Source organism: Anomaloglossus baeobatrachus, chromosome 4 (assembly GCF_048569485.1).
Source record: "Anomaloglossus baeobatrachus isolate aAnoBae1 chromosome 4, aAnoBae1.hap1, whole genome shotgun sequence".
Classification (NCBI taxonomy): Eukaryota; Metazoa; Chordata; class Amphibia; order Anura; family Aromobatidae; genus Anomaloglossus; species Anomaloglossus baeobatrachus.
In genome coordinates this window covers 57,027,893-57,041,987 of record NC_134356.1, presented here as the reverse complement: position 1 = coordinate 57,041,987, position 14,095 = coordinate 57,027,893, and the positions used below count along the sequence as shown (strand labels likewise).

The following is a 14,095-nucleotide window of genomic DNA, read 5'->3' as shown; positions in this document are numbered from 1 at the left end:
TTATGAAAATAAAGTTGCTGCAAAGCTAAAATATTGATCATTTAATGAACACAGAAAAGTCAGATTTTGGCAAGACAAAAGTTGTGTGGCCTTGTCATATAATGCACCCAATCCTAGTTTACATCCTCACCTGTGCTCATTAAATGATCGGTTAATTAGTGGGTGCGTATATAAAGAAACCCAGCACCCCAGACCTTCAGTTGAACTGCAACTTGACCTCTGACATGCCAAAAATCCAACCTGCGACCAAAGCTTGATTTTCAAGAGGCTGAAGAACAGAGCAGAGGTGGCTGGCACCTTTAATGTGTCTCAGCGTCAAGTACAAAGAATTAAAAAAAGATTTGAAGAGACTGGAGATGTTTTTGACAATCTCAGGTCCGGCAGACCCTGCAAGACAACTGCTCAGGAGGAACGTTTGTTGGGGAGAAAATCCAAAGCCAGCCCCTCTTCCACTGCAGCAGAGCTCCAACAGGCCTGGTCACCTCAAGTCCCTGTGTTAACTAGAACAGTTTGTAGGTTTCTGTCTCGAAATGGCCTCCATGGTCGAATCAGTGCCCAGAAGCCAGCACTAAACAAAAGGCAATTAAAAAAACGTGTGGCATTTGTCAAGTCCCACAGCCTGCTAAACAGATGGACGCTGGAAAAGTGGCAGAAGGTGGATTTCTCTGATGAATCTTCAGTTGAATTAAACCACAGCCACCGCAAATACTTCAGGAGACCTACTGGAGCCCGTATGGATCCAGAAAGCAGTTAAGTTTGGTGGTGGAAAGATCATGGTCTGGGGTTACATTCAGTATGGGGGTGTGCGAAACGTTTGCAAGGTGGAAGGCAATATCAATAGCCTAAAATATCAAGAAGTATTAGCTACCTCTTACATTCCTAATCATAAAAGGGGTCAAATTCTGCAGCAGGATAGAGCTCCATCTCATATATCCATCTCTACAACAAAGTTCCTCCTGGCAATGAAGATCAAGGTGCTCAAGGACTGGCCAGCCCAGTCATCAGTCATGAACATCATTGAGCATGTTTGGGGTAGGATGAAAGAGGAAGCTTGGAAGACAAAGCCAAAGAATCTAGATGAACTCTGGGAGGCATGTAAGGGTGCATTCTTTGCTATTCCTGATGATTTCATCAATAAATTGTATGAATCATGGTTGAACCAAATGGATGCAGTCCTTCAAGCTCATGGAAGTCACATAAATTATTAAATATGGCTCTAATAGCACCCCAACTTCATTCACCAATGTTATGCTACATATCTGTGTATTAGAAGTTAATTATTTGTTTGAATTCCATATTACTTTCTGTGGACGATAAAACTTTTGTCTTGCCAAAATCTGACCTTTCTGTGTTCATTAAATGATCAATATTTCAGCTTTGCAGCAACTTTATTTTCATAACCTAAACCAAATTTGGGAGGGTTTCAGCTTTCAAAAGAGTAATTTATGAAACCAATGGATGAATTTAAAGTCAGGTTATAAGCTTTTATTTACATAAGATGGATAAGTGACAGAACTTCTGTCAGGGACAGTAGGTCTAACCTCCTGCATGATCATGTATATGTATGTAAGTATATTTTTCCAATTTAAAATTGTATTAAATTTTAAGAAAGTAAGAAAACATATGACAGTTAACCAACTTATCAAAGAGGTATTATACAAAGACCCCTCACACTTCAAAGTGTGAGGGCTCAATCACAGTGCAAATATAGATACATAAATACATGGTTAACATGTTAAACCAAGAGTAGTAGAACAAAAGGGTAAGAAAGAAAAGGAGGGAAGGGCACGATTAGAGGAGTACAAGAACGATATTGACAAAGAAAAGAGAGAAGAAAAAAAGGGGGGGAGGGGATGTTAGTCAGGTCTGGTAAGTCGTTCGCTGGGCTGTAAACTAGAAAAGAGAGAATATATGACTACTGTAACTAATACATGCCAGAGGGTCAATTGTCCAGGAGATTAGTTTAGTGCAAGGAACCCCGAGCCAGTAAGAAATGATTCCCAATGGAACCACTTAGTTGCCATCTCCGCAGTCTGTCCTCTTGACTGGGCCATCACCATCTCCATTCAGTGAATCACGTTCACCTCCAGCACCCATTCCTCCAGGGTTGGGGGGTCAGATACTTTCTACTTCCATGGGATTACTGTCTTGGCGGCCTAAAGGAGATGTCCCAACAGGGATTTCTTGTAGATCTTTTCCGATACTTTAAACATAAATAATAAGGCTGCCTCGGGGCGTTTAGGGACTGTAATCCCTCCCCTGTGACCTCCTGTATAGCCTCCAACACCTTCTCCCAGAAGGCCGCCAAGCTCGGGCAATACCACCAAATATGGGACATGGTGCCCCCTTGTGCTCCACAGCGCCAACATGAGTCAGCTATTTCCGGGCACCATGCATGAAGAGATGCAGGAACTCTATACCACCTGGAAAGGATTTTGTAACTGGTCTCCTGCATCCTTGTGGCCACCATGGATTTGTGGGTAAGGCGGTAGCAACGCTCCCATTGATCTTCAGGAAACACCTGGTTAAGCTCTGCCTCCCATGCCACGCCGAAACAGGGAGGGGACTTCGCCGGTAGGTTAGTATATTTATCTAAATACTGACAACTACACCATATCACCCTAGTGGTCCTGGATGGATCCCATTGACTTACAAAGTGGTCTTATATTTTGAACACTTATTTCACTTGAAATACAAAAATAAAAACCTGACCTAATTGCCCTCATTTGTACGCAGCTAAGACACCAAGAGATCTATGTCACTCAGTAATTACAACATGACTCTGAGTCTCTTGTATGATGTATTCAGCTCTCACCGCCTTCCTGTCTCTCTATCAGTTATGTCTCATCTTTTCCATCACAGTGACACGTGTGCCCCCTTTCATACCACATTCTGAGATTTTTTTTAATTAGTTCTCCGCAGATAGGATCTAGATTTATTCCATATGTAGCTGTGACCTTATCTATCTGTGGCAGAAGGGAAAAAAAATACAGGTTGTCACCCCACACTCACCTCGAGCTGAAAGCTTCTTCGTGTTAATGATTTTTGCGGCATACTCCTGACCAGATAAAACTTTCACGCATCTACGAACAATGGAGAAAGCTCCCCTAGGGAAGAAAAAGGCAGCATGGGTCAATATTTAGTTATAGTGCATTGAAATGTCAGCAGTGATCACTTATGGAAGCAACAATTATTAAGTTGTAACACAACTAAGACTTAGAAAAAGTTTAAATTTTGTCCACATTTCTTGTGTAATGTGTCACAATTATACATATATGTTGTGATGCTAGTCACTACCTTACGGACAGTATATACGGAAGGGTAGTCAGGAACGCCGGGGTTTGGTAACAGGAGGACACGTATGATCATAAGGGGTAAAAAGAGACGTAGTCAGGTCAAAATACGAATACCAGTAGAGCACATAGTAGATATAGGAAGAAAGCAGAGAAGTGGTCAGGTAATGATCCGAGGTCAGAAGGCAGGAGGTCATGACAGGAACAAGGAGCAGGCAGAGAGGAGTGAAATAACAGTCTGGGGTCTGGTAACGAGAGGACACGTATGAGCATAAGGGGTAAACAGAGACGTAGTCAGGTCACAATCCGAGGGTCAGAGTACCATAAGAGCCCGTAGTAGATACAGGAAGAAAGCAGAGACATGATCAAGTAACGGTCCTGGGTCAAAGACAGGAGAACACGACAGGAACAGGGAGTGGGCAGAGAGAAGTCAAATAACAGTCCGGGGCCAGAATACCAAGATCAGACCACAAGCCAACACACAAGCTAACAGCAAGACAACAGAGCCAGAAAATACAACTGGCAAGGTTCTGGGTGAGCATGCGCAGTAAAAAAGCCTGAGCAATTAACCGGAAGATGGCAGAGCTGAGTAACCAACACATCCCAGAACCAGCACCTCCCTAGAACCCTGTGTAGTAACCAAGCGGCCAGTTCAGTATCAAAGGAAGGCACCGCAGAGCATCTCCTAAGGCAAGATGCTCTGCACAGAGGAATAGTATCACTGCCAGGTCTGTATGCGCTGCAGAGCATCTCCAAGTCTGTAAGATACTCTGCACAGAGGAATCGTGACATATATGGTATTGATATGCGGTTAATCCAATAAAAATGCTTTTTTTTTATTGGTTCATCATCTCTATTATATTGTGTTTTTTTTAAAATGGTTGTCCTGCCAAAAAAATACATAGGTTTAAATGAGCTTCAAATAGAAAGTTATGTAACATATATTTTTCACCTACGCCAGATACCCTGGTTTTCTGGACTTTCCAGCCTAACTTCAGGCACTCTGTTTTGCAAATGACAAATGCAAGGCCAGCCCCCTTCCCTGACTATGTATCAGATATAACAAAGAAGGGGGCTGGCTCAGTTCTCAGTTCATCTGGACTAGAAATTATAGGATCTTTTTGAAATTCAAATTAACAGACTTCAACAAATTTTCTGCAAAAATTAGATTTGCAGCAAATAATATAAATTTGTGTGAATCTCAATTCCTGAAAGATAATAATTGTCTGGAAAATACATATAGGGGAAAGGAGAGAGGGAGGACCTCACTATCCATAAAAACTAACACTCTACAGGAGAGAAGGCCCTTCTGATCATAAGAGCTTACACTCTACAGGGGAGAAGACCTCACTGATCATAAGAGCTTACAGTCTACAGAAGAGAGAGAGAGAAGATCCTGCTGATCATGAGCTAACACTCTACAGGAGAGAGATTATCCCACTAACCATAAGCGCTTACACTCTACAGTAGAGAGAGAGAGAGGACTCTACTGATCATAAGAGCTTATACGCTACAAGAGAGAGCGAAAGGACCCTGCTGACCAGAAGAGCTTACACGCTACAGGAGAGAGAAAGGAGCGCACTAAGCATAAGATCTTGAACTCTACAGGAAAGAGAGGACCCTGCTGATCATAGGAGCTTACATGCTACAGGAAAGAGAGAGTGAGGACCCCATTTAACATAAGAGCTTACACTCTGCAGGAGAGAAAGAGGCCCATGCTGACAATAAAAGCTTAGACTTTGCAGGAGAGAGAGAGAGAGAGGACCCATTGAACATAAGAGCTTACACTCTATAGGAGAGAGGACCCCGCTGACCATAAAAGGTTATACTCAATAGGAGAGAGAGAGAGAGGACCCCACTGATCTAAAGACATTACACTGTACAGGATAGAGAGGACACCGCTGACCATAAGAGCTTACACTGTAAAGGAGAAAGAGAGAGGACCCCACTAACCATAAGAGCTTATGCTCTATAGGAGAGAGAGAAAGAACCCCACTGACCATAACAGCTTACATTCTACAGGACAGAGAGGACTCTGCTGATCATAAGAGCTTACACTCTACACAAAAGAGAGAGAGGACCCGACTGAACATAAGCTGAACATGTGTCAAAAAGAAGCCCACTGACCATAAAATCTTGCACTCTAAAGGAGAGAGAGGACCCTGCTCATCATAAGAGCTGACATTCTGTAGAAAAGAGAAAGGACCATGCTGACAATAAGGGCTTACACTCTACAGGGGAGAGAAGGAGCCCACTGACCAGAAGATCTCGCACTCTAGAGGAGAGAGAGAGAGGACCCTGCTGATCATTAGAGCTTACACTCTACAGGGGAGAGAGAACCTCACTGAACATAAGAGCTTACAGTTTACAAGAGAGAGAGGACCCTTCTGAACATAAGAGCTTACACTCTACAGGGGAGAGAGAGAACCTCTCTGAACATAAGAGCTTACACTCTACAGGAGATAGAGAGAGGACTCCAGTGATCATAAGAGCTTACACTCTACAGGAGAGAGAAGGAGCCCAGTGACCAAAAGATCTCACACTTTACAGGAGAGAGCGGACCCTGCTGATCATTATAGCTTACAGTCTATAAGAGAGAGAGAGGACCCCGCTGACCATAACAGCTTATACTCTACAAGAGAGCGAGACAAAACCCCACTGACCATTAGAGCATACATTTTATAAGAGAGTACCCTGCTGACCATAGAAGCTTATACTTTACTGGAGAGAGAGGACCCCCCTTACCATAATAACTTATACTATACAAAACAGAGAAAAAGAAGAACCCACTGACCATAAGAGCTTACACTATGAGAGAGCGCGAAAGAGAGGACCCCACTAACCATAAGAGCTTTCATTTTACTGGAGAAAGAGACTTATCCAGTGACTCTGGAGATGGGAAATAACTCTTCCATAGAAACTGTGCTCCTCTGGGAACCGCTAACCTCTGATGTTCCAAGTACTGACCCCCACTGTACTAGGTATGATCACCGCTAGATGTCATAGCTGCAGGGCATTATGGGGAGGCCCACGTGGTATTGCAGAATTACATTAGCTCCCTGATGCTACAGTAGTGTGGGAAATGGTGCTGGGCAAGTAGCTGTTGAGATTTTGTGAATCTCAAAATGTTTGAATTTGCGTGAAACTGCGAATTTCAGGAAATTTGACTCAAACTCAATTCTCCATAAATTGATCTACTCATCTCTAAATCTGGAAAGATTTATATAGAACCCTGGTCATATGGATACACTGGAGTGCTCTTGTATCAAGCAGAAAAACAGAAGTGAAGGTGAGGAACCAAAGCAGCTACCAGGGCATCGGGGCACATGGCGTTATCAATGTAAATGAGTAAATTTAGTAACTTGGGCCAGTTTCACCCACCTTTTCACTTAAACTCAACAGCCCCATAGTCATATAAGAGGATATGAAGTTCTGAATAGGAGACCTGAGGTCGATCCAAACATCATGGTCCACACCCAGATCATGAATATTGGGCATGTGAATCAGGCATTACACCTTCCCCATGGAACTCAATGAGTGGATGTGCTGGCTTCTCCGGAGAGATAATCTTTTCTACCAGTAACACAGCACCTTGTGGCGGTGAATTGAGCATTCCCCATCCTCCCCTTAATAGTTATTTGTCTAATATAATTTCAATGGTCAGAGCTTTGTCATTTAATTGCAGAGCTGTAAAACTCTGGTTACCCCTCACTCAGCCATAAAGAAACATGTCTAGCAATATCTTTAAGAAACAGCACCACCTTTATTCAGTGGCTGTGTCTGGTATTGCAGAAAAGACCCTATTCTAGTGAGGAGATAGAAGTGGCAGTTTTTTCTGGGAAAAAACAACTATGTATGCTAAGCTAAAGGGTACTTTACACGCTACGACAGCGCTAACGATACAGCATATCGTCGGGGTCACGGTGTTCGTGACACATCCGGCACCGTTAGCGATATCGTTGTGTGTGACTAAAAGGAGCGACGATCAACGATCGTAAAAACGTCAAAATTCGTTGATCGTTGACACATTGCTCCTTTTCATAATATCGTTGGTGGTGCATGCCGCTGGTTGTTCGCCGTTCCTGCGGCATCACACATCACTATGTGTGACACCGCAGGAACGACGAACATCTCCTTACCTGGCGCGTGCGATGTCGCAGTGTGTAAAGCACCCTTTATACTATGCCCAATCTGCAGTAACAGTTATCAAGCCTGAAGTTACCTCAATCATTTACCCTTGTTTTTTAAAAAGCGTGTAAATGACGATCACTGCTTCTTCAGTTCATCCTTTATTCCGCCTCTGTCCCATCTCTCTTCACCTGATCGAGATCTGGGTTTTCGGCACTTATGGACGCCTTATGATGGTGTCACAAGGTCCGAGCGGAAACTCTTCAAGCGGCGAAACACAGAGGAACACCAGGGTAACAATCGAACGGAAAGACCTGGAGGTAAGGAGGGGGCAGCAGGGTCAACACCCAACACTCACCTGAGGCTGATCCCCGTTCTTTCTAATATCCCTAGATGGATCCTTCCCCTGTACGCCGATTGCGTGCCTAGTGTCACGGTCGTCTCCCTGCTGTTTTGAGACCAGTGACAGCGATAGAACTGGAGCCTTCCATCTCCATCTACACTCCTCATTTAACTGGTTTCCTTTCCTTTGGAGTCTCATGAGTCAATGTCAGTTTTTGTTGCCAGCAGCTCTGAGCAGGGTCTGCGAAAAGTCCACGCCCATTTAGGTTTAAATAGTGGAGTTTTCCAGCAGTCCCTGCTGTTAGAATTCATTCTCCTCTGGCCATCCTGGTGGAAGGACCTGCTGAGGAATTATCCTGTGCCCATCCTTCTGCTACTTTGGAGTCTGTCTGCTGCCATGAAGTTTGGTGTTTGTATCCTTCTGTTTATCCCACTGTCTGTCTTTCCTCTCCCTCCATGTTTATTAGTGCAGTGGTAGGACTAGTGTCTTCCGCCGGTAATTTCCCTAGCAAGGGTCTTTGCAGGACTAGAGAGGGATTAGGTATCTGACTTGGCGACGGGTTGAAACACTGTGTATAGGGAAACTAGGGAGCTCAGGTAACATCTTGAGATAGGTTCAGGAGGTGTCCCCTCACCCCACTCCCTAGAGAAAGGGACCACCATTGTTAAAGTGTCCCCCCTTTTTTTGCGGTGTTTTCGTAGTGCGTCAGATGCCCAACTACTTCAATAACAACACGAGGTAGGAAAGACAAGCAGGTGGGGAAAGACACATCAAATAACACTCCAGAGGGATTTTTCAGCTGCAACTGAAGCAACATCTCAGCTTTCTCTATGAACTAGCTCCTTTAAAGTGGACAGCATAGGTATGAGCTATAGCCGGCATAGAAAGGAGTGAGAAGTGGATACTTATAGCAGAAGGGAGTGGCTGCAGCTGAGATAACAACTAACTGTTACATCACTGCAGGATAAAAATGGACCTTAATCCCTTAAGTAGTGCAAGAAATTCACAGGTGGTGACAGAAGATACTGTGAACGTTGCTTACCGCAACCCGGGGGTTTTACTCGCTTGCAGCGGTGCAGGGTAGCTTAGGCATACACAGGCAACAGAGTCTCTCTCAAAAATGCAGCAGTTTATTAGTAACCAACATAAACTGCCCTTCCAAAACACAATGAAGCCTCTCCTGGCTTAAAGGAAAATATAACATCCACATACCGTGGGCTTCCAGTCCAATTAAGTGTCCATAGTGGATTCTCCACACTCTGGCTCCAGCCAGCGAACACAAGTCACTGTGGTTGCTTCCTGCAGCCTCCAGCCCTCTCCAGCCAGGCTGCAGTATTTTTCCCCAGTCATCACCGGGACTGATTTCCAGGAGTCTCTCTTCAGTCTTCACACAGACTGAGATCTCCAGCACACATCCTCCATGTGCAGCACTCTCAGGCTTCCCCCTGTTTCTAAAACTAACAGTCTCTTAAAACCCAACCGGATACACCCACAGGTGGAGGTATGTGATTCTCCAGCTCTGTCCATCACACTGATCACAGTTTAAAGGGAACCTAACCCTTAATTACAACCCAAGTTCTGTGGAACTACAAGTCCCACAGTCACACCTTCAGTTCAATATCACAGGGGGATCCTTCTCCACTGCGACCATCCACAACATTGGTGGTCGCTACCTCACAATACATACATGGGATTTATGCATCGGAAAGCAGCCATGTCAAACAACTAGATGATGGCGGGGTTCCTCCCAAGCTCCACCCCCTGGACTATTTAGTGCAGTTTCATATGACATGGGCAAAGCAATTTTCACCCTTGTTACGATGTTGTCACCTGGGAAGAACTATTCATTTACGTTGCAATTTTTGGGTGACAACTTTGACCGGTTACCTTCTCTATTTGTAATATATTGTCACATCACATGTCGTATAATGACAATAGAGATGCTATTAAGATTGCATGATATGGGTAGTTGATCCGGGGATTTATTCTGAAGGATGTTAGAGTTTCCTCAATGTTGAGATTCCATAAAATGGGTTATTATCACCGTGGGAAGTGCCCAGCAGTGATCCATGTGCTGTAAGAGATAATGAAGCATTACATGACACCTCCTGAAATCAGTGGGTCGTATATGTGATAGGAACATAAGCTCTAGATCCTTCAGAGCCGGAGACGATCCTCGCAGTGATTTATTTTTTGCTGATAAGCGTAAAGCCTAAATGGAAAAGACAACTATTAAACTAATTATTGATTTTTTCATAGACCGATCTTCTTTTTTCCCAGAAGCAGCATTAGGCTATGTGCGCACATAGCCTCCCTCTGATCTGTGAGGTTGTGACTGGTATTGCAGCTCATTAATAGCCTTCACATAGCCCATGGGCAACATTGGTGCTGTTTTGGAGGAAAGAGAGCCTTTTTTCAAATACTAGATAACCCTTCATGGCTATAAGCTCACCGGTGTTATATAGGTAGTGTAGACCTTGGGTATTGATGACCTATCTCTTGGGTAGGTCATCATTGTTATATTAGGTGGGGGTTCCACACTCAGCACCCCACACCAATCAGCTGCTTGCTGATACTGGTTATATAATGAGCTGGCACACTGAAGTTTAGTGGCAATCCTCAGGTACCGCAGGTCCACTTTTAGGGATGTGAAATAAAACTGACCTGCAGTACCTGAGAATGGACATTAGACAATATATAGCACTGTGGTCTCCATGATGTCTGCTTTCCGCAGGATATGTGTCACACTGGGAATCAGGAGACTCCTGGCAAGCCACGCAACACTATGGGAAAACCAGGAAACCAATACATCGGAAGGCCCTGGTGCTAGGGAGAGGGGAGCGGTGGCACCTCCTTAAACTCACCTGTGGCTGATCCCTGCACTACCTAACATCTCTATACAGGTCTTTTCCCCTGTACGTCATCACATGCCTAGGCGTTCGCTGGCCCTGAACTCACCCTGACTAGTGAAGGTTGGCGAACGCCACTGCAATCAGACAACACAACGAAGGTAAGACAAACAGTTGGGGAAAGACAAAAAATAACACTCCACGGCTTTTCCAGTAGACACTTCTCAGCTGCAACAAAAGCAACTCCTCAGCTTCTCCAGAGACAAACTCCTTCAAAGTGGACAGCATAGATATGAACTATAGCCGGCATAGGGAGCCATGAGGAGTGGATACTTACAGCAGAAAGTGGCTGCAGCTGAAAGTACAACTACCTGTTAGATTGAAGCAAGATAGAAAGGAACATAAACCACTTCAGCACTGGATGAATTAAAGGAAGCTCCAACTCAGGATAAATGATGAGTGGGCACTAAAGAGGATCTATGATCAACTATAAGCTGTGACCTTCCGATCCCCCCAGGATCACATTCGGCCGTGACACACGTGACAATATGCAAGCAGCTGATCCGTGAGGGTGCCAGATGTTGATCTGATGTAGATGACATATATGCCTCTCTAACAGTAGGTAGTTATGAAGTATTTACAATAGACAGGTTGTTGTTAGTAGTCTATCAAGTTTTCTTAACATGCCAATATGAACTTACCTTATCCCATGGCTAGAGAATAACTTGCTGAACATTGGCGATCTGACCTCTGGGATCTCCAACAATCCCGAGATCAGGTCCTTATAGCCCTGAGAAGAGAGCTCTGCAGCACCATCATGAATGTAGTGGAGGCCGCCAATGCATTCATTGACTAGGGGACTGAGAGAGTACAAGGGTTCGCTAGTCCCTTAGACAATGAAAGGAGCAGATGTTGCAATGCAAACGTCCCCTTCATAAAGGATAGAGCTGCAGAGCATAATCTTGAGATTGCTAGAGTTCCCAGAGGTTGGACCATCAGAAGAAGGGAGAATAACAAGCAAATATTGTTAGTGGCTCTATGGTGCCACCAGATATCAGTTTGATGGTCATTCTACCAGTGATGTTGGTCTTCACGTTCTGCTTGTATACAGCCTTTGAAGATTTGGCGGGATATAGACTGAAAATGTCCATCCAACCACCGATGGACTCCAAGTAGGAAAACAATCCTAGGAAAGATCCAGGAAAGAGATTCCTATGAATCCATATCTGTATTAATTGCAGTACATGGTATTGGAGTTCAAGCACATAATCCCTTCTGGGACCAACATTTCCCTAGAACATGAATACTTTACTATGCAAGAGTAATATGTGATTTAGCCGTTCAATTTGGCCATTGTAGCCGCACAATGAAGGGAATTTTGTTACTTACCGTAAATTCCTTTTCTTCTAGCTCTTATTGGGAGACCCAGACGATTGGGGTATAGCTACTGCCCTCTGGAGGCCACACAAAGCACTACATCAAAAGTGCAAGGCCCCTCCTCCTCTGGCTATACCCCCCCCGTGGTATCACGGGTTCTCCAGTTTTAGTGCCAAAGCAAGAAGGAGGAAGCCAATAACTGGTTTAAACAAATTAACTCCGAATAACATTGGAGAACTGAAAAACCGTTCAACATGAACAACATGTGTACCCGCAATCAACAAAAAAACATCCCGAAGGACAACAGGGCGGGTGCTGGGTCTCCCAATAAGAGCTAGAAGAAAAGGAATTTACGGTAAGTAACAAAATTCCCTTCTTCTTCAGCGCTCTATTGGGAGACCCAGACGATTGGGACGTCCAAAAGCTGTCCCTGGGTGGGTAAAGAAATACCTCATGTTAGAGCTGCAAAAACAGCCCTCCCCTACGGGGGTGTCACTGCCTCCTGCAGGACTCTTCCACCTAAGCTGGCATCCGCCGAAGCATAGGTATGCACCTGATAATGCTTGGTGCAAGTGTGCAGGCTGGACCAGGTGGCTGCCTGGCACACTTGTTGAGCCGAAGCCTGGTGTCGCAATGCCCAGGACGCACCCACGGCTCTGGTAGGATGGGCCTTCAGCCTTGATGGAACCGGAAGCTCAGCAGAACGGTAGGCTTCAAGAATTGGTTCTTTGATCCATCGAGCCAGGGTGACCTTAGAAGCCTGCGACCCTTTGGGCTTACCAGCGACAAGGACAAAGAGTGCATCCGAACGGCGCAAGGGCGCCGTGCGGGAAATGTAGATTCTGAGTGCTCTCACCAGATCTAACAAAAGTAAATCCTTCTCATACCGATGAACTGCATGAGGACAAAACGAAGGCAAAGAGATATCCTGATTAAGATGAAAAAAGGATACCACCTTCGGGAGAAACTCCTGAATGGGGCGCAGCACTACCTTGTCCTGGTGGAAGACCAGGAAAGGAGCCTTGGATGACAGCGCTGCCAGCTCAGACACTCTCCGAAGAGATGTGATCGCTACCAGAAAAGCCACTTTCTGTGATAGTCTAGAAAGTGAAACCTCCCTCAGAAGCTCGAAGGGCGGCTTCTGGAGGACAACTAGTACCCTGTTCAGATCCCATGGATCTAACGGCCGCTTGTACGGGGGTACGATATGGCAAACCCCCTGTAGGAACGTGCGCACCTTAGGAAGGCGCGCCAAACGCCTCTGAAAAAAGACGGATAGCACCGAGACCTGACCTTTAAGGGGGCCGAGCGACAAACCTTTTTTCTAACCCAGATTGCAGGAAAGATAGAAAGGTAGGCAATGCAAATGGCCAGGGAGACACTCCCTGAGCAGAGCACCAGGATAAGAATATCCTCCACGTTCTGTGGTAGATCTTAGCAGACGTGGGCTTCCTAGCCTGTCTCATGGTGGCAACGACCCCTTGGGATAATCCTGAAGACGCTAGGATCCAGGACTCAATGGCCACACAGTCAGGTTCAGGGCCGCAGAATTCCAATGGAAAAACGGCCCTTGGAACAGTAAGTCTGGTCGGTCTGGTAGTGCCCACGGTTGGCCGACCGTGATATGCCACAGATCCGGATACCACGCCCTCCTCGGCCAGTCTGGGGCGACGAGTATGACGCGGCTGCAATCGGATCTGATCTTGCGTAGCACTCTGGGCAAGAGTGCCAGAGGTGGAAACACATAAGGGAGCCGGAACTGCGACCAATCTTGCACTAAGGCGTCTGCCGCCAGAGCTCTTTGATCGCGAGACCGTGCCATGAAGGTTGGGACCTTGTTGTTGTGCCGGGACGCCATTAGGTCGACGTCCGGCCTTCTCCATCGGCGACAGATTTCCTGAAACACGTCCGGGTGAAGGGACCGTTCCCCTGCGTCCATGCCCTGGCCACTGAGGAAGTCTGCTTCCCAATTTTCTACGCCGGGGATGTGAACTGCGGATATGGTGGAGGCCGTGGCGTCCACCCACATCAGAATCCGCCGGACTTCCTGGAAGGCTTGCCGACTGCGTGTCCCCCCTTGGTGGTTGACGTATGCCACCGCTGTG

The 14,095-nt window shown here is 45.6% G+C and overlaps 1 protein-coding gene across 3 annotated transcripts in view; it reads right to left on the bottom strand.

The window, feature by feature from the left end:
* The window catches only part of CAMK2A (calcium/calmodulin dependent protein kinase II alpha), a 342,928-nt gene that overhangs the window by 239,958 nt on the left and 88,875 nt on the right, over positions 1-14,095 (bottom strand). For all 3 annotated transcript variants that reach the window (XM_075344361.1, XM_075344363.1, XM_075344362.1), the window contains exon 2: positions 3,013-3,107. In XM_075344361.1, the coding sequence (XP_075200476.1) occupies positions 3,013-3,107 (95 nt within the window). The remainder of the gene's footprint in view (positions 1-3,012; positions 3,108-14,095) is intronic.